The sequence below is a fragment of the Mytilus galloprovincialis genome, chromosome 8, assembly GCF_965363235.1.
Source record: "Mytilus galloprovincialis chromosome 8, xbMytGall1.hap1.1, whole genome shotgun sequence".
NCBI classification, from domain to species: Eukaryota; Metazoa; Mollusca; class Bivalvia; order Mytilida; family Mytilidae; genus Mytilus; species Mytilus galloprovincialis.
The window spans coordinates 96493046-96518887 of record NC_134845.1 but is presented as its reverse complement, the minus strand read 5'-3'; the positions used below and the strand labels follow the sequence as shown (position 1 = coordinate 96518887).

At 33.7% G+C, this 25842-nt stretch overlaps 1 protein-coding gene across 3 annotated transcripts; it reads right to left on the bottom strand.

The window, feature by feature from the left end:
• Nucleotides 1-24853, bottom strand: LOC143042892 (fatty acid hydroxylase domain-containing protein 2-like). 3 transcript variants are annotated; one of them, XM_076215397.1, is made up of 7 exons: nt 24758-24853; nt 22523-22671; nt 20317-20420; nt 14950-15071; nt 1961-2166; nt 1134-1406; nt 1-206 (listed from the first exon to the last, which is right to left on the bottom strand). In XM_076215397.1, the coding sequence occupies exons 2-7, from the start codon at nt 22666-22668 to the stop codon at nt 20-22; spliced, it is 1038 nt and encodes a 345-aa protein (XP_076071512.1). In that variant the 5' UTR covers nt 22669-22671; nt 24758-24853; the 3' UTR covers nt 1-19. The 3 variants fall into 3 exon arrangements, with proteins under 3 accessions (XP_076071512.1, XP_076071513.1, XP_076071514.1); XM_076215398.1 differs by lacking the exon at nt 24758-24853 and adding an exon at nt 24635-24720; XM_076215399.1 differs by lacking the exons at nt 22523-22671; nt 24758-24853 and adding an exon at nt 21896-21956.
• Nucleotides 24854-25842: the final 989 nt, after the last annotated feature.

The following is a 25842-nucleotide window of genomic DNA, read 5'->3' as shown; positions in this document are numbered from 1 at the left end:
CTTGTTGTGCTAAAACCCTTTATTCATGTTTTTTGTCTGATGTTTTCTCTAAACATTGTTTAGGTGGTGTATCTGGGTACTGTTGAGACAGGGGAGTGAGACTCAGTAACATGATGTGTCTCTGGTAGGCTTTACTGTCCCTGAAATTGTTGTCTGTTCCATGGAGACGATCAAGCACACCAAGAACTCCAAAACAGTTGGTAAACCTATAAAACAATCAAGTCATTAGATGAGACAATATCTGAAAATGTCTAATTTTGGCAGTAGAAAAAAACACACAAAAAAATGTCTTTATAACCGTTATTTTAATAGCACAAATCTAAGAACACACATTCAGGATTCATTGTTGCATGTAATTCAAACAATTGTTTAAAAATGTTGTAACAACAATGACAATGTAAATAAAATGCTCTGCAGGGTGCAGCTTGATACAACCACAGAGGTCGAACCCTGGAAAGTTGGGGCATTTACCTTTTATGGTCCATCTTCAAAATCTAAATACATGATTAAATTCAGCATATCAAAGAACTCCATATATTCAATTTTTGTTGAAATCAAACAAAGTTTAATTTTGAACACCTATTTGGACCAACTTGAAAACTGGGCCCATAAACAAAAATCTAAGTACATGTTCAAAAACAGCCTATCAAAGAACCCCAAGAATTTATTTTTTTGTTAAAAGTTTAAGTATGGACCCTTTGGACCATACTGTAGTCCAATTTGAGTACAGGGCCAAAAATTAAGAATCTAAATACTTAGATTCAGCATATAAAAGAACCCCAATAATTTATTTTTTGATGAAATCAGATAAAGTTTAAAGTTGAACTTTTTTTGTCCCTAATTCCTAAACTGTAAGAACCAAAACTCCCAAAATCAATCTCAACCTTCCTTTTGTGGTCATACCCTTGTGATTAAGTTTCATAGATTTCTAATTTACTTATACTAAAGTTGTGCAAATACCAAGAAAAACATTATTTGGGCCTTTTTGTCGCCCCTCCTTCCTTAATTGTTGGGACCAATAAAATCTGACATAGTTTAAACTGTGATAGTACTTACTTTTGATGGTGGAAATCATGTCCCTCTGGTGATGGGAGGAATGGGAAATGAGAACCACTGATAGATATAGTACTTACTTCTGATGGTGGAAATCATGTGCCTCTGGTGATGGGAGAAATGGGAAGTGATAACCACTGTGTGATATAGTCGTTGACACCAGAGCAACGAAGAACCACATCCAAGCTGTAGCTAAGTGTGACCCCATTAGTATTGGTCCCATCATAATAGGCATCAAATTACTGATACAATGCTCTAAAGGATGAGCATAGATACAGATAATCCCTATTGGAGCTGTCCATTCGTGGTGTAGCTTGTGAATGTGCTTATAAAGTCTGGGATGGTGCATCAATCTGAAATAAAAATGCATCAATTCTCAGGCTGTAAATATCTAAATGCTAAAATTTGAATCTTGGGCAGTTCAGTAATTGTTAATGTTAAACAAATTTAAATCTTGTTAAAGATTCAGTCTGTGATATAAAATGATCAAATAATTTCTGGGAAAGGGCTGATGTCTGAATAATAAAAGGTGTAGTCAAAATACTGTGTTTTTTTTCTGAAATATAAACAAGTCAGGAACCTGTTATTCAGTTTGTTGCTGTATATCATATTTGTTTTAGTTCAGTATTTTGTTCATAAATCAGGCTGTTAGTTTTCTTGTTTTTAATATTTTACATTTGTCAATTTAGGCTGACTATGCACCAGATATTTGGCATTACCAACTTAAATGAAATCTCAATTCCAGATTGTTTCGGTTCAAGGTACAGAAACTAGTGGGAGATATTTCATCTATATTCTAAAATTATATATAGGTGTTCTCTGTGTTGTGTCTTAGACCTTAATGATGTTCCCAGAACTACTTGAAGTTATGTATATCAACTTTGAATCATTTGCCTGTTAACTGTACCTGTGAGAGTAGTAAAATCCAATTTCTTCCACCAAACTAAACACAGTTAGCTCTAACAGAACCCATGCAAATGAAGGCATCTCACCACTGACGATACACCCACGCCATTTCATCAAATAAAATCCAAACAATGTCATTGGAAATGAAACAACAAATCCGTTAAACAAAACAATTTTCACAGCCTTCTTTAACTTCTGTCTATCAACCTGTAAAACAGATAAGATCATTTTAAATGTGTAAAATCTGACATTCACATTCTTCTTAAGCTTTCATTAATAATTACAATAATGTATGTACAGGAAAGCCTTGGACATGATCTGATAAATGGTGGCACAAACATTAATGCCCACCATGAAGGTTATCTATGTCCATCGTAAGACCAATGTCTGTTTGTTCTAAACATAAGATATATTACTATGATTAATAAAATCCTAGGTATGGACATGATGGTAACAGGAATAACATTTTTGTTAACACATTCTCTGTCAGATGTCCGTCTATTGTTCTAACTGAAGAATATTTTAAACTAAAATTATTTTTGTCTTACAGATGACTTCATTCTTTTTACATCTCAAAAACATACGCCTTATAAGGGATTCAAAGTTGTAATCACTTTCTTCAATAATTACAATATCCTTTGGTCAATACATAAAAAATTCTAGCACATGTATGACTTTCTTTGAACGCTTTGTATACTCAACTGTGGAAAAAAAACTACCAAAAATGCAAGCACTTTCTAGAAAGTCTTTGATAATCTGCTTCTTAGTTCTGATTAAAAAAAATCAAGGAAACCCACAACTAGAGGCTCTAAAAAGTCTTTGTCCCTCACCTTGGTCTATGAGCCAATCGAACAAAGGACATTCTCCAACATTGTAGACGAGAATAGACTTTATGACAAAAATCTCTATTTTGTTGACCTTGTACTATTGATCATTTAGTCTAGTCACTCTATCTTCTTTTTTTTTGCTCAAAACAAAAAGGAGGATAATATTTATTCCTATGAAGGATGACAGTCTACTAACAATATTGCGACAAAAATTAATCAGTTACTTTCATATATCATTTTATTCTGGTATCACTTAAAATTAACAAAGGTATACAGAAAAACATATAAATATACATTACATTACCTTAATATAGTTAAGAAGTTCTAAGATTAAACCTGTAAGGAAGTGGGCAATTGTTTAAATCCAGTTAATGTTCACATAACAAATTCTACTTTTACTTGCGATTGTTAATGACGTATGTTAATTACAGTTGTAATACTGAAAACAATTTCCGAATTTTTGGTACTGGTTTCAATCATTCCTTGTTGAAAATCAATTGCTTGATATTAAAGTACCATAGGCAGTAATACGGAATAAATTAATTTCTGTATAGAGATTATATGCAATTTGGTAAGAGATTATCCTAGAATATAAGTAGACTTTCCCACAGCGTTTATCAGTTCAATCTTCAAAGCCGGAAGAGTGAAGACAAACGAAAAAGTAATTTACTATTTCTGAATAAGAAGTAGCTAATTGTACTATCTGAAAAAGGTGGTGACATATTGTCTCGTGGTATATAATTAAGGTGATATTGTAACACTGTATCTTTCCACTAGTGACACCTTGGCCCTGAACAAGGACAGGGACGCACTGAAAACAATGCTTTCATATATATCGTTTGAATCAAAGAACAAATGTACTGGAAGGCAAGTAAGTGAACAGTCATATATCCAATTTTGAAGTAATATTCAGCCACCTATACAATGTCCCTTGTGTTGTACTCCATTGTTTGTCAAAGGGTTCCATTTAGTACGCTTACCAGAAGTAATCTGTTGTTCATTCTCGTTAGGCTTTTATATCTAAATTTAAGTTAAGTTCAGGATACACGTAACCATATGTCAGGTATAGCCACACTACATACCAAATCCAGGGAAGTAACCCTGGTACGGATTCACAGGTTCATAAAGTACCGTCTGGCGTGTATGACCCCCTGCATGTTACAAAATTCGGTGGAAGCAGTGTGATTTGTTCCCTGTAAAATTAGTTGGTTAATTAAATATATCAGTCAGTATATAGTCAATCATCAGTTTTCTTTATAAATATGGATAAAGCTGCACATGTGTCGGCCTAATTTTCTAGGCCTGAGAAATATCTTCAGGACACCTTGTCAAATAGTCGTCCTTCACATTCTTCACCCATTCCCGGGTCGCAAATTGCAAGTGACTCAGAGATTATTACTGCACAGCTTAATGACCAAACGTCTGTTGCCAAAACAATCTCGATCCATAGTACCCCAGTTGGTCCACATTATATATAGTACGGTGACCAGACCCAATATTTTTTCATATTTAATCGTCAAACATACTATATGGCTATATTATATATCATTGGATGCGGAAAAATTAGCACTTTTATAATATCGATGTCGTCAAAAAGAAATGTGGTAACAGTTTTGCATGAAATAAGGTCAAAGATCAAATTCTGTGTTTTCCTTTTTTCTTCCATACTTTTAAAATTTTAAGATATATACACCAATTTAGGTTAAATTCCAGATACAGACATGTTTTCAAATCAAATAACAATGAATTATCTCGAAAATGTAAAAAAATATGAATTTGGAAATCGATTTATTCTTGTAATTGACGTTTTTCAAACACTTGATCTTTTCTACACAATTTCTGTTAAAGTTACAGTAGTTACCTTGCCGGCTGACATTCAACCTCAGCAATAAAAGATAAATATTATTATTTTACCTGAATAAGGCTGCTATAATGAAGGCGTATTTTGCTTAATCTCATTCATATAATTCATTAAAACGGTTAAACCAAAAAGCACTCAATACCTCGAAAACAGTTACAATTCAATAATCTTATCAAAGAGATCCACACAAAAGAATTATACCAGGAGTATCGTCTGGTTCATCTGTGAAGGAACATGATTTAAAATTTCTACATAATGCTGACCCTTTACAGTAGCAAAGCTCCGGACATGTAGGGTTTTGTTGTAAACAAACACCTGACTTTTTTACATGGAGATTTTCCTTTCAATGAAAACAAAAGATCCTGCATGAAATCTGCTGACATATGCCCTTTAAAATACACGGGGTGTAATGAATCATATAACTTTCACCAACCGTATTGTAAAATTGACGGAATAGAGGATTAGCAATGTGTAATGCGGTCCACATTTTTAGTTTGAAATGAAGTACGTGAAACATGCTGTTTCACTGCCGCCTCACAGGGAGGTGACCCGAATAAACTTACATCTTAACTGGTGGCAAGTTTTAAAGAGAGTTTTCTGATTTAATAATATAAAGCTTTGAAATTAACGTGCATGCCCAAGCAGGGGGTTTATCTTTGTCAATACTACCGAAACTCTAAAAACCACTGAAATAGTCGTGCGTGTCCTTCAAAATCTTGTAAACAGGGTGTTTACCTACTCAAAACAGAGACAAAGTTGTGTCTCATCCGATAACTGCATGTACAGCAGTTAATAGTTAACATATTGTTGTGGAAAAAAGACACATAGTTAGTGAATAGGTGAAAATCTCCGCCCATCCTTTACACTGCTTATGTTCCCCATCTGCAATCACAACTCGCTTGAATGTATCATATATTTAAAGTAGTGAACACACAAACCAATCACATATGTATTAGAAGTCCGTATGATTGTTCTTCCGCTCTTTTCCATTTCTCTAAACTTCGTGTCAAAGTTTAAGGCAGTGAGTATCGACCTAGGTCTCCTATTGAGTGCTAAACAAGTTACGACAGCCATTAACAGTGTAAGTATAAATGCCTTTGACAATTTCACATCAGGTGGAATCATAGGGGAAATTTCAAAGTTTTGCAGTCAAGAATACTTCTCCCCTCAATAATCTGATACACTTTGGTGGAAGCTTAATATCAATACATTGAACCAATGTCATACCATCTCTAATGTAAGTTGAGAGAGATGGTACAAAGGAAGGTAAGAAAAGTGCACAAGAGACTTCAGATTCTTATTGCTTCACCAAATCAGACTTGCATGATTTTCTCATGGTGCCGTCATCTTGAAAAAAAGGAAATTCGAATGGGACCTACAGGGAGTGACAGAACATGTTCTACGGTAACATCATCTCAACATTTGGCCAAAATCAGTGCACGTCCAAATACAAGTTATGGATTTATGTGATCTTAAAGTATTTCCCCCGATTTATATTTAAGCTATGTTTGTGTGGTCATGTGTTCAAACGTTTTTAGTTTTGACTTTGATATTAGACTATAAAAACTCCTTGACTGGATCTGAAGATTGATTGATTGATTGTTGGTTGTTAAACGTCCAGTGGCAAATATTTCATGCATATTCAGGACGAAGAAGTTTACAATAATCACAATACGTTGGTTGATACAATAGAGGTCATCTGGGATGAAAGTCTGGGAAATTTGGACTGCCACTGGAAAATGAGGGTATATTGGATAGGGCTGAATCTAAAGAAAGAGCACTAGTGATACAATGTTTAGACATGTTCAAGCCTTCATCTACAGCTGTGAGCAAAGAAATCGAATATCTCTGCTAGCATGCATTCTAGAAGAGATAGTAATAAGACATGGAGAAGATGTCAAACGGATCAGTCATGGATCATTCAACTAGTTCACAATGGCAGTAACATGTTCTTCATCTCTTTTCATTGCTGTTGGTTTTGTTTCCTCTTGTAAATTTGCATTATTTGCAGCAATTCCAGTCCTTTTTAACATTACACGACTAATGGATTCTTAGAAATGTCTAGTATAAAGGGTCAATCTAACAAGCGCGGACTTTTGATTTGTTATGCCTATAGTGCCACCTGATCCCCTAGGGCTTTTATAACGGTCTTTTATGTTGCCATGTCGGTCCATGTACCGTTAAAATGTCCAGGAGTCTGTCTTGTAGCAAAGTAGCCATCTATAAAATTCTCAGAAAGTTGAAGCATATCGAGTATGTAAACTGGCATCCACCTTCAGTAATTGGTACGTTTGGTTACACAAATTATAAGGATACATTTGGGATGACGATCTCAAGGAATTGATCATTTCCCTCTCGTTCTGCACTAACATTTAAAAGCAAAATGTCTACTGATTCAAGGAAAACATCCTTGTATTTAAATGTAAGCGATACAGCACATCCCCATTGCTTATATGCATCTATAAGAGGCTGTGTATGAGCTTCAAATAGCTCCGTCATATGAGCATTATAACTCGTATCTGGCTTGAATTGCTAAAGTAATGTTTCTGAGATAAATGCGTTTAATATTATTGATTAATAAAGGTATGAAATATCATATAAATGTTAATTATCTTACATTTTGCTTTAGAAAATAAAGAAGAAATTAAATTGAAACATACTCTATTAAATGCAAAATATTCGTAGTGGTAATCTTTTACATACACTCTTCAATAACGGATTAATTTTGCGAAACATATTTGAAATCGTTAAAATAAGGTGTAACAACTATGTATATAACAACAGAAATCATAACACGGATGTTCTTTTACAATGTAGACCTCAAAACTTTTCTAAGTCGATTTTTCGTTCAAGTAAACTAACGTACTTTAAAGTCCATTTTACGAAAATTGCACCGTACGATTTTTTGACGACAAGTCAAAATGTTAACTTTAACCTTTGTACTACCAATATTGTGATTTATAGCCGTATAGTGCGAATGACAATTAAACTCCTTAAATAAGCGACTTTTCATTACTCGGTCACCGTACTAATAGATATTGGTGCAAGACCAAAGCCATCCAAGATGCTGGAGCCTCAAATCAGTTGAAACCTCAAGATAATCAAATTGTAAAGGAAACCCCGGTCAATTTGTCCTATTAGAAGTCACCGGGGAACAAACCAGGGACAACCATGAGTAAGCAAAATGATTTTAAGGTGCAACATACGATGGGTCAGGTGATTGGAAGTACTAATGGTCACATTATGAGGCATGTTCCTATATTAACGATTGGGATAACCTAAAGAAAGTTTATACTTAGCGGCTTCCCTAAGGGTCAGGCTCAATGTGTTTTGGGGGATTTATCAGAAGACAAGAAAATTCATTCTGACCAGTTGGTTTGATCACTAGATGATGGATTTGCTCCCCCAAATCAGTCAGAGTTGTACAGGGGACAATTGAAAGAAAGGAAGCAGAGGGCTTTAGAGTCCCTTTCTGGGTTAGGTCAAACGATACGCCGTCTGTTGAATAGAGCGTACCCCACTGCTCCAGGAGAAGTTAAGGAAACATTAGCTAAAGAACACTTCTTGGATTCATTGATTATTAACGACATGCATATGACATTCACACAATCATCACCCCCTGACCTTAATTCCGCTATCTGTTAAGCTGTAGAGGTAGAAAGGTTTTACAAGCAGGGATGGGGTCGATTACTTTAAAATGTAATCGATTAAATTACAACTACTTTGCTAATAAAATGTAATCGATTACATTACAATTACACCCTTTTTCATATGTAATCGATTACATTAGATTACTTTTCTGTAAAGTAATCATGATTACTTTAGATTACTTATGATTACATTGTATATTGCAATATCAGAGGTTTTTTTATAACTTTTTATCCTCACAAAAAAGCTAACTTTGGTGATTTTTTTAAAAGCCTTAATTTATTCAAAAATTAGTTAAAAGAATTCATAGACATGAAGTACAGTGTAACATGTGCAATTTGATAAAAATAGCCATAGACAAGTGTACATGTCCTTTCTCTATGTAAAAGATATAACTTCATTTTTTTCTACAAATTTTTAACCAACTGCCTAATTAACAAAAGAGCTGAACAAATAAGGAAAAATTAATTAAGTATAGTTGTATTGTCTGTTGGGACATAATTGACACATCCATTAATGTTTTTACAGGTGTTAATCACTACTTCCATTTTTTTTTACAAACAATAGGTGAGCTTGGGTATTAAAATGTATTGTCTTAATAACAATATCAATAAAGTTAGAAATGGTTGATTGTTATTATTTGTTTGAAATTTTTTAAAACTTGATCTAATTAATAATTAATAGAATTATTGTCAGGTGAAAACACAAAACAGCTTTGTAACTTAGGAAAGTATATACATTTCTCAACACTTTATTGTAATAAAAGATATTTTGTATTGATGAAACTTCTGACGTCACCTACTGTTTTCTATGTATATTATTTGTAATATTATGCCATATGTTTACACTGTACATGTACTTGTTTATACTGATGATTGTCAATAAATGAAATCTGGTTTTAACTTCCATTTTGAATTAAGTGGGCTCATATATTTATGTCGACCATCAAAGTCAAATTGGAACTAAATATTTTCTGTATTTTAATTGCAATGTAGTTATGTTAAAGTATTGGGTAAAATTACATAAAATTGGAGTTAATATCAGAACTTTCAATCAAGGAAAAAAATGCTTTCAAGGCATATTCTTGTATCATAAGAGCTCTTGTGAAATCTCACAATGAAATATTGGAGAGGCAATTTCCTTTAGTAAACTGTTAACAAAATAAAACACTTGGTTATATAAATTTTTTATATAGATGATACAATTTATCACATGAAACAAGGTCCCATCATTGTGAATACTAGTTTCATGATTTTTTATTCAAGCTTTACATTTTCTTATTTTCATCGTTCTATCAAAAACAATTTTTAATATATATACAAGATTTGTAATCAGCAAGTAATCATATGAATGTAATCTTAAAGTAATCTAAAAGTAATCAGGATTACACCTGTTTTTTGCAATGTAATCGATTACATTACAATTACTTGTAATCAGAAATGGCATGATTACTGATTACATATTATTACACTGCAAAATGTAATCGATTACAGCTGATTATGATTACTGATTACGATTACCCTATGCCTGCTTACAAGGCAAAAAAGCAATTTGAAATAGGGAAAGCCCATTTAGGAGTTGAAGACAATAATGAAAAGGTGGTTAGAGCGTCAGAATCTTATCATATGATAGGTTGTCAGATAAAATTGAGGGCATGCATGCAGCTCTCAATAATCAATTGGCAAATATGCATAAAGAGTTATATGAATTAAAGAATAAAGCCAACATGCCTGGGCCAGTTTAAAGGTCGAAGTTACTTTGAATTAATTGTTGAAAACCCGGTTACAGGGCTAGACATTGTGATGCTACTAGAAATATGAGGCTGAACAACCAAGGATCACCAGGACCTTCGGCCAGGCATATGAACAACCGTAGTGGTAAATGGAAACGTAAATCTTTATTCCTCGGCTCAAATACACTTAACAATGAAGCAGAGCACTATGTAGAGTTATTCATAAATGAAATTCATACCAAGTTTCTTGTTAATCAAGAGCTACAGTTAATTTGGTGTAGCATACTCTTTTTGAGAAATTTAAGTCAGGTGATAGGCCAAGTGTACGACAGGTCAATCAGTAAGTTACATTAGGTAATGTAGAGTTTTTATAAATCATTGGTAAAGCAATTTTTTCTTTTGACGTTAAGTTAGGAAGCTTTCACACGGTCATTGAATTGTTATAACAGGTTTGTCAGTGGAAGGTAGTCTTGGACTAGATTTTCTGCCAATAAAAGGTTTAAAAATTAATTTAGGCAATACAGTGATGGAAAGGGATGATCAACAAAAACTACAGGGAGAGTTCTAAGACGTTTATGGGGTGACAGATAAAGAAACAACTAGCATAGTCCAATGATCAGAGGTTGTTATCCAGGGCGAAGTTCTGAGCTATGATTCAGCTTTTAAGGTTACTGGCATTATTGAACCAAGTGAGGAAAGACCTTGTGATGTCTGATAATGCTGTTGAATATAATGACAGTGTCCAAGTACTAAATGTTGGTACTATGGTATGAAATATCAGCGAATCAGAAGTTGTTAGTCAGGTAGACAATGATAAGGATTGTAATCTTAGTAATGAGTTGGAAAAGTAGATAGGTCTAGTGAGAGTCTTGATGACAAGGTCACATAGTTGTTTTAGGAATTTAAGCATCTTTTTGCAGCTTTGGATTCTAATCTTGGACAAAAAAATATTGTAAAGCACCGGATTGACACTGGTGATGCAAGGCCAATGAAGCAGCAACAACTGCGTACCCCAATAGGTCTTAGGAAGAAAGAAGATCAACATATTAACGAGATGTTGATAAGATAAATAGTTGAGCCTTAGGAAGAACCATGGTCCTCTGGGATATGTTTGCATGGTTAGAAAGAAGTATGGGATCACTAGGTTTTTAGTAGACTATAGACGGTTAAATGCACGTACTATCAAAGATGCATATCCTTCATCACGAATAATTATGTTGATGATTCTTTTGAACAGTTGTCAGGAAACAAGTGGTTTTCTACTTTGGATTTATGTTCTGTATATTGGCAGGTTGAGGTAGAGCAATCAGATCGCCCTAAAACAGCCTTTGCCACACAGATGGGTCTCTTTCAGTTTCACTGTATGCCATTTGGTCTGTCAAACGCCATTTTTTTAGCGGCTAATGAAGAATGTTATGGCAGGGTACTTTTGATGAAATGATATATACTTTTCGCAAGATTTTTGAGAAGTTACAAGTCGCAGGGCTTAAACTCAAACCTAAAAAGTGTTATTTGTTGGCTAAGAAGGTAACCTATCTCAGACGTGTTGTTCCAGAATAGGGTGTTGCCACCGACCCCGATCAAAATTAAGTGTATAAACAAATAGCAAGTCCCCAAGAATGTAACAGAGCACAGATCCTTCTAAGGTTTGTGTAGCTATTATCGCCGGTACAAAATATTATTTCCGATACAGATAAGAGCCTACACCAAATGAATGAAAAGGGTCGAGACACGACAATGAACAAATGTAAGTCAGGCAGCTTTTGAAAAGCTGAAAGTCAAGTTAGTCAGTACCACAGTCCTCAATCATCCTGACTTCTCCAAAACATTAATTCTTGATACAGATGCAAGTACCAAATCAATATGTGGTGTTTATCACAGGGCATCTATCGATGGTGAGGAGCAGCATTAAAAGTGACAACGTAATACTGTCCCTTTGGACTCTTGGCCCTGAACAAGGGCTAGGGCCACACTGGAAATCATATTTTCATATATTAGTAATTACTATTGAATCATGGAACTTAAGTACTAAAAGGCAAATAGGTGAACAGTCATATATCTAATTTTGAAGTAAGGTTAAGTCACAGTTCCAGGGGTTAAGAAATCCACTAGCCCGACCCCCGGGACTACAACATTTTGACCTCGGGCAACCAAAACTTGTAACCCAAAATGCCCGACGGACTAGTAACAAAACAGTCTTGGCGTTTCTAAAATTGAAAGGGGGAAATCCCCTCAACACTTTTCTATCTTATCCAATCAGACGTCATCCGGGATTCCCAGAGTTTGAACTGATTTTGTACAAGTTTTAAAATAGAACCAATCGCGTACTTTCAATATCGATGTGTCAATACAGGGGCGGTATTGTACATTGCTTATGCAACCTGATTTTACCTCCTTCTGATTAATTTATTGCAATATAAATGTGAATCCCTTTTGACAGCAGAAACCTGACTTTTGTCAGATATAAATTTGAAACATGTGCTGATAATTCTTTTACACAACTGTGATGATGCTATTGTATCTGATAAAACCCCCTCCAATCCTTTTACATACCTACGTATAGCAGGGGTCAAGACTTGTATCATCCTCCGATTTGGTCAACTCATTATATCAGAATTTTCAGTGAATATTCAATTATCGATTTATTGAATATATATGCTAATGGAATATTTTTTGCTGATATAAGTTTTGAATATCCAATTTGCAAAGATCTACTTTACAAAGCCGTCAATAGATAAAAAATGTTAAGTTTATAGAATTCATTGTTATTGCAGCAAACTATGAAATTGTAAGGCATACTAAGGCTAGCAGGTCAGTTTTGTTAAGCAAGTAGTTCTTCCAACAGGGCTAGTAAAATCTTGCAACCAATTAGCCCTGGGCTAGTGAGCTATAACAAAATTTCTTAACCCCTGGGTTCCAATAAAACGTCCCTTGTGTTGTACTCTATTGTTAGGTTAAGGGTTCCATTCAGTATACTTACCGGAATTAATCTGTTGTTTATTTTCATTAGGCTATATTTATAAAAGTTCAGGATATACGTTACTATTTGTAAGGGTTCGCTAACAATTCACAACAAATCCAGGGAAGTAACCCTGGTAAGGATTCAACGGTACATAAAGTACCATCTGACATGTAGGACTCCCTGCACCTTACAATATTGGCAAAATTTGACTTTTTAATAGTTTGCTTTGCTGAACATTTTTTGTGATTTATGTGTTATATTTATCCATTACAATTTAAATCATATAGGGCATAACCCCATAACTCGGAAATGTAAAATCTAAAATTTCTAAAATTTGAAAGGGAGCTCATGTCAATAGATATAAATTCTTCACCAAAATTCATGCAAATTGGATAAAGCATTTTTGAGTTATTTTCTGACATGTTGATGACAGATGGACAGATGGATGGAAGGGGGGACTAGGGTACACCATAACATGTCCTATAAAGGAGCGTATAAATAGGAAACATGTAGTTTGACTATCAAAGTTAACAGCATAAACATCAATAAAATGTCAATTAAAAATATCTAGATTGGAGGCTAAAATTCCAGTTGATTTTTTTCAAATCTGAATAACATGGTGATTACTTGGGTTATTCATTGCTGGGTTTATATGTTCTTGTAATCTATATGAAGAGGAAATAAAGATGAATTAATGAATTAAAAAGTGTTACCCAATCAAAAATTGATTAATTATATAAGGTTAAATAAGTGTTACCCAATAAAATGTTTATCATATCTAAGGTTTAAAAAGTGTTACCTAAGGCCTAAAAAAAAAGATATGTGTTTCCGGTAACATCATTTTGAAAAATAGGGTCGGTAGGTCGGAATTCTTTTTTTTTTTTTTTTTTTTTTTTTGACATCGTAAATGAAATCCGGAAAATTATCATGGTTTTTCCAAGTCCGGATCCGTAATTAGTTTCAAAAACCGGAAGTGTGCCATTTGCAATGTTTTTGAAGCACCTGCTGTGCAAATTTCTTGGATTTTAACCTATTTGGAATACCTTTTGACATTAATAAAATGTTTTACTGGCTTTCTATGCAAGTAGAAGCAAGAGAGAAAAAATATTATGTCATCTATCAGAAGCCTGTGTCAAAAACGGGGTCGGTTGATACAATTATTTTTTTTTTTTTTTTGAAGATCCAATAAAAAAGTTAGGGTCGGGGGCTAAAAAGCAGGGTCGGTCGGGTTACCGGAAACATCGATCTTTTTTTTCTCGGCCTAATGAAAAATTTATTAATTATATAAATTAAGGTTAAATAAGTGTTACCCAATAAAATGTTTATCATATAAGGTTTAATAAGTGAAACCCAATACAATGTTTATCATATATAAGTTTTAATAAGTGTTACCCAATAAATTGATTATCATTTGTAACGTTTTTAAAATAACAAAAACAAATTGCTGTCATCAAGAAAACCATGGGTATAGGCTCAAATACACAGTTATCATCCTTTGATTTTCATTGTCCAGGAATATAGTCCCTAGTGTGGACAGTGTGTTACTTGCCAATTTTGATTATACCATTTTCAAATCTATTTTTCCATGTTTTATGCCTCAAAAAGCAAGTAGGGGGTGAAATTACACTGTATACAATTTTGGGTCATGAATTTTAAAGTAAAGTAGTGATTTTGTCTAGCTGAAAAAGATAACAATAAGCACTTCAGAAGCTGACAAAAGATTACAAGAACCCTTAACAGAATATGTCAATATTTTGAGTAAGCGCTAAAGATGTTTTCTATAATTTTGATATAGTTTGTCCCAAAATTAGTACAACACACTGTAAACATATTATTGAGAAAGCACAAGTGGGATTTTTTTAATTTTCATTTATTGTCTAAAACAAATGCACAACAAAATAACTGTGTACTCGAACCATAGGGTTAGGGTTGGGTTATGAGTATGAGTATTTACACTTACTGGTACATTTTTGTCTTCCTGAACTTTATACTTTAACAGAAAACCAGGTTTCCCTGTGGCGTCTAAGATCAGTAGAAAAGCATTGGCACCCCATATTACTGCATTAGTGAATAGAATTGTTCCTGAAATAATTGAAATAATAAACAGTAAAAAATCATTGGCACCCCATGGAATAGCATTGTTCCTGAAATAATAACAGAAATAAAGCATTGGCGCCCCATATATAAGCATCAGTAAATAGAATTGTTCCTGAAATAATAAACAGTAATAAAGCATTGGTGCCCCAAATAACGGCAGTAGTGAATAGAATTGTTCATGAAATAATAACAGTAATATAGCATTGGTGCCCCAAATAACGGCATTAGTGAATAGAATTGTTCCTGAAATAATAAAAGTAATATAGCATTGGTGCCCCAAATAACGGCATTAGTGAATAGAATTGTTCCTGAAATAATAACAGTAATAAAGCATTGGTGCCCCAAATACGGCATTAGTGAATAGAATTGTTCCTGAAATAATAACAGTAAAGTAAAGTGCTTGTAAGCACTGAATGGTAAAGATTGCTTCAAATTATCAGTGGGAAGTAAAATTAACTAGAGGCTCTTAAGAGCCTCTCACCTTGGTCTAGGTGCATATTAACAATGGACACAGATAAATTCATGACAAAATTGTGTTTTGGTGATGGTGATGTGTTTGCAGATCTTTCTTTACTGAACATTCTTGTTGCTACAATTATCTCTATCTATAATGAACTTGGCCCAGTAATTACAGTGGAAAATATTTCCTAAAAATTTACAAAAATTTATGAAAATTGTTAACAATTGACTATAAACAGCAATAACTCCTTAAGGGATCAATTGACAATTTTGGTCATGTTGACTTATTTGTAGATCTTATTTTGCTAAACATTATTGCTGTTTACAGTTTATCTCTATCTATAATAATATTCAAGATCAGGGTTTCCGCTGGCGGTCGCCATTTTCGCAATTTGCGAAAAAATAATAATTGTGGCGATAAAAATTCGTCATTTGCGAAAGAATTTGGCGAAAGAAATATATAAACCGATTTATTTTCCTCCATCTTGTTTATTTACTTTTTTTCGAGTTTCTCGGACTTTACCCGATCAGACAATACTCGGAATTCACCTTGACCTCATTAAGATTTAGACAGAAAATCAATAATCAGCTGATTGCATTTTATAGCTATCGACAACAAAGGACTAATTAATAAAGGTGTTGATTGAATTGTTTCACAAAAGGATATGGTCAAATGGCTTCCGCTATAAATGTCACATACAGAATTTATTTACATCTTTGCGACGCACGTGTATGAAGCAAACTTTTGACATCCCTCCCTTTAAAGATAGTTTTGAAAAGAAAGCTGTTGTTGTGACGAAAATTGTTCAAAAGCAAGAAAAATCTCAGATTTAAAACTTTAATCCTTTTATCCTTTGACTTTAATAAAGTCGTTTGAGTGACACATGCACGTGTTTCAAGCATAGTTGTACGTCTCAACTTTTTCATTTACGATAGTCAAGAAAAGAAAACTGCCGTTATGAAAAAATCTATCCAAAAGGCTGGGAACAACCCCTCGAATGAGAGTAACGCTTCAATGTAATGACTACACATGAAATGAGGGATCAATTTCATGTGATAATAGCTTTTGTTTTGTTGTAAAAATTACTTCTTAGTACAGAAGGGCACAACAGGAAAAATATATTTATGTTACTTGGCGAAAAAAATAATAAAGTGGCGAAAAACATATTGTTTTGGCGAAAGAGGTGGCGAAAAAAATAATTGACCCAGGGGAAACCCTGTTCAAGATAATAACCAAAATCTGCAAAATTTCCTTAAAATTACTAATTCAGGGGCAGCAACCCAACAACAGTCTGTCCGATTTGTCTGAAAATTTCAGGGCAGATAGATCTTGACCTGATAATTAATTTTATCCATTGTCAGATTTGCTCTAAATGCTTTGGTTTTTGAGTTATAAGCCAAAAACTGCATTTTCCCCCTATGTTCTATTTTTAGCCATGGCAGCCATCTTGGTTGGTTGGCGGGGTCACGCCACACATTTTTTAAACTAGATACCCCAATGATGATTGTGGCCAAGTTTAATTAAATTTGGCCCAGTAGTTTCAGAGGAGAAGATTTTTGTAAAAGTTAACAACGACGACGGACGACGACGGACGACGGACGCAAAGTGATTGGAAAAGCTCACTTGGCCCTTCGGGCCAGGTGAGCTAAAAATTGCATTGGTTGTATTTGATTAAACAGTAATTCTAGACAAAGGAAGATAACTCCAATCTTTAAATTGAGATGACTTTAACAATGACATAATTTACAATTTTTAGAGCAAATGTTAGATTCCTACACCTTGCAAAAGTTATGAAATGTTCTAGACAAGTGTTACATCAATTTGTTCCTTGAAATTCTGAGCATATATTACATCGATAAATTACTGGAAATGTTCAAGGATAGGATGTATAGAATGTAATGATCAATATAAAACAATAAATAGTTACTGTAAACCAATTCATTTTCATGAGCAATTTATTTCCGCAATTTTGACAAGTTTAAGAATATAAATCTTCGCGAATATGTATGCCTTGGATCTTTCTTATTTCAGTTGTTAACTACATGTATACTAAAGGATATTTTTTGTATCATTTATTTTTACTCACCAATTTTTTTTAGGGTACCAGCATATTAAAGTGTAAGAAAATTACTGCAAGGGCATAATTATAATAAATACATGTACAGGGTATAATTATAATAAATACATGTACATTCAATAAAAAAACAGAGTTACTGCAAGGGCATAATTATAATAAATACATGTACATTCAATAAAAAAAACAGAGTCAAACAGAAATCCCCAACGTTTCACAAATTTTATGTATAAATGGACAATAACAAAAAATACAAACATCTTAAACAATTCATAAATATACCTTACAGAAATGAAGGCCTAAAGCAAATGCAATGTAATTTCAGGCCCGTAGCCAGGAATTTCAAAAGGGGGTTCGTTGGACTCATGAACTCGACTTTAACAGTCACAATTTGAACAAGACGTTGACTTTAACAGTGCCTATTTGATTTCAAGAGGGGGTTCGAATCCGTAAGGCCTTCAACAATGAGAAAAGCCCATACCGCATAGTCAGCTATAAAAGGCCCAAAAAATGACAATGTAAAACAATTCAAACGAGAAAACTAACGGCCTAATCTATGTATAAATAAACAGCTGCGCCATGAGCGCATGATACGCCCGACGTCTTGTGTGGCAGTTTTATGCAATAATCAAAACACTAAATGTCACTATAATAAAATTTTAAATCAAAACCAAAAGGTATACAGATCTTTAGCTTAATATAACAAAGAAGTCTGCAAAGTTGTAAGCAATAATCATAAATTGTTTTTGAGATACAGCGCGACATGTAAAAAAAAAAAACTCCCCCTTTTTTACAAAATACTCAATAACTCAAAAATAAAATTTTGAACCATCAACAAAAAGTATACAGATCTTTAGATTAATATAACAAATAAAGTTCTAAGCAATAGTCATAAACCATTTTTGAGATACAGCGCTACATGTAAAAAAAAAACTCCCCCTTTTTATACAAAATACTAAATAACACAAAATAGAAATTTTGAATCATCACCAAAAAGTATACAGATCTTAAGATTAATATGACTAAGAAGTGAGTTAAGTTTTAAGCAATAAGCAAAAATCGTTTTTGAGATACGGTGCGACATTTAAAAAAATACACCCCTGTTTTAGTTACAAAGTGCCGTAACTCAAAAAGTTTTAATCCTATTTTCCCCAAAAACTATACAGATCATTTGACCATCATAGGAATCAACTATATCAAGTTTCATGAAATTTGGATAAGTCTTCTCAAGTTACGGTGGGACATGTTTACGCTGGACAGACAGAATGTCACGGACAGACAGACAGATGGACGGACACTGGACATTTGTATACCATAATACGTCCTGTCAAAATTTTGACAAAATTTTGACAGGCGTATAAAAATGAACGAAAAACAGATATATAACACATTAACAAATGACAACCACTGAATTACAGGATCCTGACTTGGGACAGGCACATACATATAGAATGTGGCAGGGTTAAACATGTTAGCGGGATTAGACATTGCAGATTTCAACCTATGATATAAGTTTCATAAAATTCTGACAATGAGAGCTTTTATAATCGATGCAATATTCCATATAAACAATATCTTCAGGGACATAATTCTTTGACAAATAATTGATCCGCTCTGGCAAGAATTGTACATGTGACATCACTGACAAGACTGGACAGACAGATGCACAAATTGACAAATGAACAAACGCAAGTCTTTTCTATGTCCCTAACAATTTGTTTCCATGAAAAAAAATATATCAATTGAAAACTTAATTATGAGGGACTTATCTTAACCCTTATTTAGGTGGGATTATAGAGAGTTCCTTTGATTGAATCCCAAATGTGTCCAATTGTGTCCGTTTCTTATATGCCTAGCAAACATTTTTTTAACATATATGATTGGTCTTAGTGAGAGAACAGTAAGATCTTACCTATAACGCCTACTGCCAGATCATTCCTTCCAAAACAGTAAGATCTTACCTATAACGCCTACTGCCAGATCATTCCTTCCAAAACAGTAAGATCTTACCTATAACGCCTACTGCCAGATCATTCCTTCCAAAACAGTAAGATCTTACCTATAACGCCTACTGCCAGATCATTCCTTCCAAAACAGTAAGATCTTACCTATAACGCCTACTGCCAGATCATTCCTTCCAAAACAGTAAGATCTTACCTATAACGCCTACTGCCAGATCATTCCTTCCAAAACAGTAAGATCTTACCTATAACGCCTACTGCCAGATCATTCCTTCCAAAACAGTAAGATCTTACCTATAACGCCTACTGCCAGATCATTCCTTCCAAAACAGTAAGATCTTACCAATAACGCCTACTGCCAGATCATTCCTTCCAAAACAGTAAGATCTTACCTATAACGCCTACTGCCAGATCATTCCTTCCAAAACAGTAAGATCTTACCTATAACGCCTACTGTCAGATCATTCCTTCCAAAACAGTAAGATCTTACCTATAACGCCTACTGCCAGATCATTCCTTCCAAAACAGTAAGATCTTACCTAAAACGCCTACTGCCAGATCATTCCTTCCAAAACAGTAAGATCTTACCTATAACGCCTACTGCCAGATCATTCCTTTCAAAACAGTAAGATCTTACCTATAACGCCTACTGCCAGATTATTCCTTCTAAAACAGTAAGATCTTACCTATAACGCCTACTGCCAGATCATTCCTTCCAAAACAGTAAGATCTTACCTATAACGCCTACTGCCAGATCATTCCTTCCAAACAAGTCATATACACTGTCCCATAGATTCTGCCAGAAATTCCCTGATGCTCCCCAGAATTGTTGAGTATGCCTAAATATGGTAAGATATTGACAGTTAATCAGGAGAGACTTGACAATATTTATACTAGTTCTCCACCAGTAACGCTTTATAAATTTATCATATAAAAGGAAAAGAATCAGTTTGAATCTCCAGGTTGTGATGTCTATTGCCTTGTAATTGTTATATGGTAACATTATAACATTCTATTCCATACTGAATCTCCAGGTTGTGATGTCTATTGCCTTGTAATGGTTAAACAGTAACATTATAACATTCTATTCCATACTGAATCTCCAGGTTGTGATGTCTATTGCCTTGTAATGGTTATGCAGTATCATTATAACATTCTATTCCATGTAAACTCTATTAAATATGTGTGTTATAAATGTTCAAAGAAATCTCAGTTTAAATTTTTCAATATAATCTCCTTTGAAAATGTTCAATATGATAACGTCTTGGAGATCTCATGTCATCAACCTCATAAAATACATAAATTTGAGGCTCTTAATGAAAAAATGTACAATAAAATATATTTATTCAGATTTTTCTTTTCATAACTGGACCTCTCTCTGTCATTTGTCTGTATTGTTCTTTCTATCCTGTTTGCTACATGTATTGTTGATAGATTATGCATCTGTATATAGTATATATATACTAAATCAATAGATTTGAAGACATGATTTCATAACTGTTATAAATGATTCCATGTATAACCCTGATAATCTGATGACTTATACTAACATATAAACATGTATCTTCAGGTTATATACATGTATCTACTAACTACGGTACATTGTACATGTTGTAGGAAGTGTCTAGCTCATTTGAAACTATATAATTCAAATGTCTGTATGTGGAAACTGAAATATTACTTTCATTATTGCTTCCTACAGTTTGTTTGTTTTTTGGTTGTTTTGTTTGTTTTTTGATTGAGAAAAAGGGGGGTGGGGTAGGTTTGTATATGCCTTTGATAGCCAATCCTAATAATCTGTTAAGAACGTGAATTTGATTTTGAATACTACTCAATACACTTGTCTTATAACAAACAAGGCCTTGTCAGGAGCCTTTGACTTTGTTTATCTTGTAATACTTTTTTTTTTAATTTTAGTTCATTTAAATGTTTCAGAGTTTAGTGTGATGTCCATTTTCACTGTCAATTAGTGCACCGTTTTGTTTAGGGGCCAGCTGAAGCCTGGATGCAGTATTTACTCAGCTACGACTACTTATTGAATGACTTTTTTTATATATCACTGCCATGACTGCATTGTGTTTGTTGTCCAATTATAGAATTTAAAAGAAGATGAGGTATGATTGTTAATGAGACCAATTCTTCACAAAAGTTCCAATTAATGAAGTGGATGTACTCGCCATACAACAGAATTTCTGAATGCTATAAATATGAGAAGTGGTGATCCTATATAACAAACATACTCATCATACAACTGAATTTCTGAAGAATGCTATAAATATGAGAAGTGGTGATCCTATATAACAAACATACTCACCATACAACAGAATTTCTGAATGCTATAAATATGAGAAGTGGTGATCCTATAAGAAACATACTCACCATACAACTGAATTTCTGAAGAATGCTATAAATATGAGAATTGGTGATCCTATATAACAAACATACTCACCATACAACAGAATTTCTGAATGCTATAAATATGAGAAGTGGTGATCCTATATAACAAACATACTCACCATACAACAGAATTTCTGAATGCTATAACTATGAGAAGTGGTGATCCTATAAGAAACATACTCACCATACAACTGAATTTCTGAAGAATGCTATAAATATGAGAATTGGTGATCCTATATAACAAACATACTCACCATACAACAGAATTTCTGAATGCTATAAATATGAGAAGTGGTGATCCTATATAACAAACATACTCACCATACAACAGAATTTCTGAATGCTATAACTATGAGAAGTGGTGATCCTTTTAGAAACATACTCACCATACAACTGAATTTCTGAAGAATGCTATAAATATGAGAATTGGTGATCCTATATAACAAACATACTCACCATACAATCATTGACAACTGAATTTCTGAAACCTATTAATATGAGAAGTGGTAATCCTACATTTTCTTTTTATAACAAACAAACTCACCATACAACTGAATTCCTGAATGCTATAAATATGAGAAGTGGTGATCCTATAACAAACAAGGCTTTCTTTACAGAGTCAACAAGCTGAACTCTTCTGTTTTGATCTGTAACCATGGAAACTGGTATGGAAGGTTGTACTTCAGCCATCTTCTGTTAAAATAAACAAATAAACAATCCATCAACTGGTGAGCCTCCTGGTGGATAAACAATCCATCAACTGGTGAGCCTCCTGATGGGGTTTTGATTATGTGATTACTTGGCTGTTTTTATAGTAACAAGGAATTATTTAAATCTGGAATAATTTTGAATTCTGGAAAATTGATTAGAAATGTATGATGAAAACTAACCCAACTAAATAGGGTAATCCATGAATAATAATGATAATTTTGAAAATTATACTACTACTAGAACACACCTGCATTTCGCGGGCATATACAGCTTGTGAACTGCTATAGGATGATTTTTTGTAAAAGATATATATATATGCATGGAGAATTTCATAAAAGGTACAAATGTATCAAAAGCCCTCTCCCTTTTTCCAAAGTCCGATATTTGTTTCCTTTCTGTTAAATTCATTTATTTTTGTGTTTCTAGCCTCAGATCACAATTATTCTTCTCCTTTGCTACAATGCATCTTTTGGTAAAAGTCAAATTAAATTAAAAATTTGCACCACTTTAAACATGAAATAAATGTAACTGCTTATAATTATATATAGACCATTATTAGTCTAATAAAATATGCTTCTAGGACAATCCATCAGTGCTTTTTCTTTTGGGAGCCTTATTTACATGACAATGGTAGGATATGAATCTTGTATAAATGACTAAGACTGACTTAGGCTAATTTGAGGGGTGGTCGGAGGGGTCCTGATGAAGAAATTCATACCCCGAAATCTAGAAATCGAAAAATATATTCCCAGATCCCGTAAGGATCAATCCCCAAATCCCGAGCTTAAAATCACCCGACCACGACGTCAAAAAAAGGTCCTCTTATCTCTACCCTACTTTTATTTTTGCCAACTCACTACTTTTATTTTCAACAATGAATTTTATGCCCCATCTATGGGCGCTGATTATATTTTCTAATCTGTGCGTTCGTTCGTCCATCCATCTGTCCTGCTGCAGGTTAAGGTTTTTGGTCGAGGTAGTTTTTAATGAAGTCCAATCAACTCAAACTTAGTAAATATTGTGCCGATGTGGCATCCGTGAACTATGGACATATTTTTGTTTCCACCTGTTTTACTTATTTTAATATATATATATATATGCAACTGGTAAGACCCCTTAAATAGTAAACATTTCAAAGAAAACAGTAGACAGAATACAGAGAGTCTCCATATATTAAAGTAGTATAATCGTAGTTTACATGTAGATAAATGTGAAAAATAATTGTCCTCTATAAGGAGGTATAATAGTTGTGGTTTTTGCGATCTAGACAACATGATATGTAGAAAGCTCGGATTGGCTTATTTATTTTTCATTTTTGTTTTCTATCATATGATTGGTTGTACTTGTGCATGTTTCAAACTGGAAGTCTTATCTATGACTAAAAGTCAGTCTGATGACGGAATCAATATCTGGACTCCTTTTTTGTCGTTTTTCTCCAAAAATAACTCCATCTGAATAATCATAAGAATGAATGACAAATGCGACTATGCATGTAACCTATATAGAACACAGAGGCATGATGATTAATTTATTGTGAAAGGAAGAGAAGCGACACACAAAATGAGGTCTTCTCGTTTAAAAGTATAGATACATACATGTAGTATTGATTTTAAATTTTGACAGTCTGGTTACATTCCATTATCCTCCATTGTACAGCTATACATGTACATGTAGGTCAAAATTAGTTATACAAGCTAAAACGTTAACTAAAGGTTAAACGTGATGATGTTATAAAATACAATGTTGTTCAACTTCAGGATATTTAAAGGTACTAGTCTACCTGGTTGAGTTAGGGGAGTTATCCATTGGCTGAGACGGATAGTCTAGACCGCCGACGGCTTTATGTAGAAGGTTCGAATCCCGCTGGTACCACTGATATTTTTTAACAATAGCAAATTGTATCATGTATATGGGGTCCAAAGTTCACCTTGACAATATTACATACCTTCAAATCTTGTGACAGTTAATACCATCTTATCAAAATTATGTGAGAAGTAATATTAATTAGTACGCAACTATTTGATTTTTTTTATCAACAATTATACATTGTGTCGTTTATCCTACTTACGTGAACCACTGCGTAGACACTCGTGGTTACAAAAAGTTGTTTATTTACAAACGGAAACTGGTTTTTGACATGCGCACTAATTTACACAACAAACAAGAGGCTCATAGTTTACCAAACTAAACAATACACAAGTTTGAGCTTTCTGAAAAGCTGAAGACTGCTTCGCTCTATCATAATTTAAGGTAATATGAGTACATGAGGTTGTTGATTTAGTAAATTGGAAATGTGGTATTTTGATATTTAAGAATTGAATGCTTCTTTTTGTAACTTCATTGAGGGGCGTAAAGGGGGGTATTTGCACGGAAGAACGCGAAATAAAATTGCCATTTCACGATGAACGAACAAAAAAAAAGTCTTGTACACTGGTCTTTTTACCGATTTCACGAAACACGGAAAATAACGAACCTTTTTCACGGCTGCACGTGAAATAAAAATGGCAAAACACGTTGCATGAAAATAACCTTTTACCACCCTCTTCATTGGGGTGTATAAAAGCGTTTACCGAAGTACATTTTGTATGAAGCTCGGAAGCTTGGATTTTGTTTCTTTTAAAGATAGAAAAATATTGAAATAATTTGATAAAGTGGTGTTTTATACTTAAAAAAATAATTGTGTTGACATATATATTGTAGTGAAAAATGATCAGCAATTTGAAAGTTAATGAATGTGAGAAGTTCAAGGCCACTTCTACATTAGTTATGTCATAAATTGAAAAAAAAATCAGTAGGTTCTTCAAGGTTTACGCCATTTTGTAACGGCAGCCATTCATATAAATAGTCAAACTTGTAGTTTTGACATCCTTTGCAGCATATGCTTGAGATTGAATCGCTTTTTTTGGCATTCTAAAAAAAATTATCAGAAAATTCTCCCTGTTCTTTAAATTTTTACGTTTGACCTTTGATCCAAGTTTCACAGAAATTTGACTACTCTGGGGTTTTACGACCAAACTTTTCTTATTGCGCACGTTTTCCTTTCCATCGATCATGCCCAACTATATCAGTCCTATTCAGGACCGATAACTCTTTCGATGAATGAATGAACTTTATTCTCACAAAACTACATGTCATAGTTACAGAGAAAATATA

Bases quoted from the DNA above. Each gene is read 5' to 3' on its own strand.
- LOC143042892 (XM_076215397.1), bottom strand. From the start codon at position 22,668: ATGGCTGAAGTACAACCTTCCATACCAGTTTCCATGGTTACAGATCAA. The intron at 20,421-22,522 runs GTGAGTTTGTTT...TACCATATTTAG, and splicing joins TTCAGGAATTCAGTTGTATG to GCATACTCAACAATTCTGGG. The intron at 2,167-14,949 runs GTAAGTGTAAAT...TCTGTTTTACAG, and splicing joins AGGAAGACAAAAATGTACCA to GTTGATAGACAGAAGTTAAA.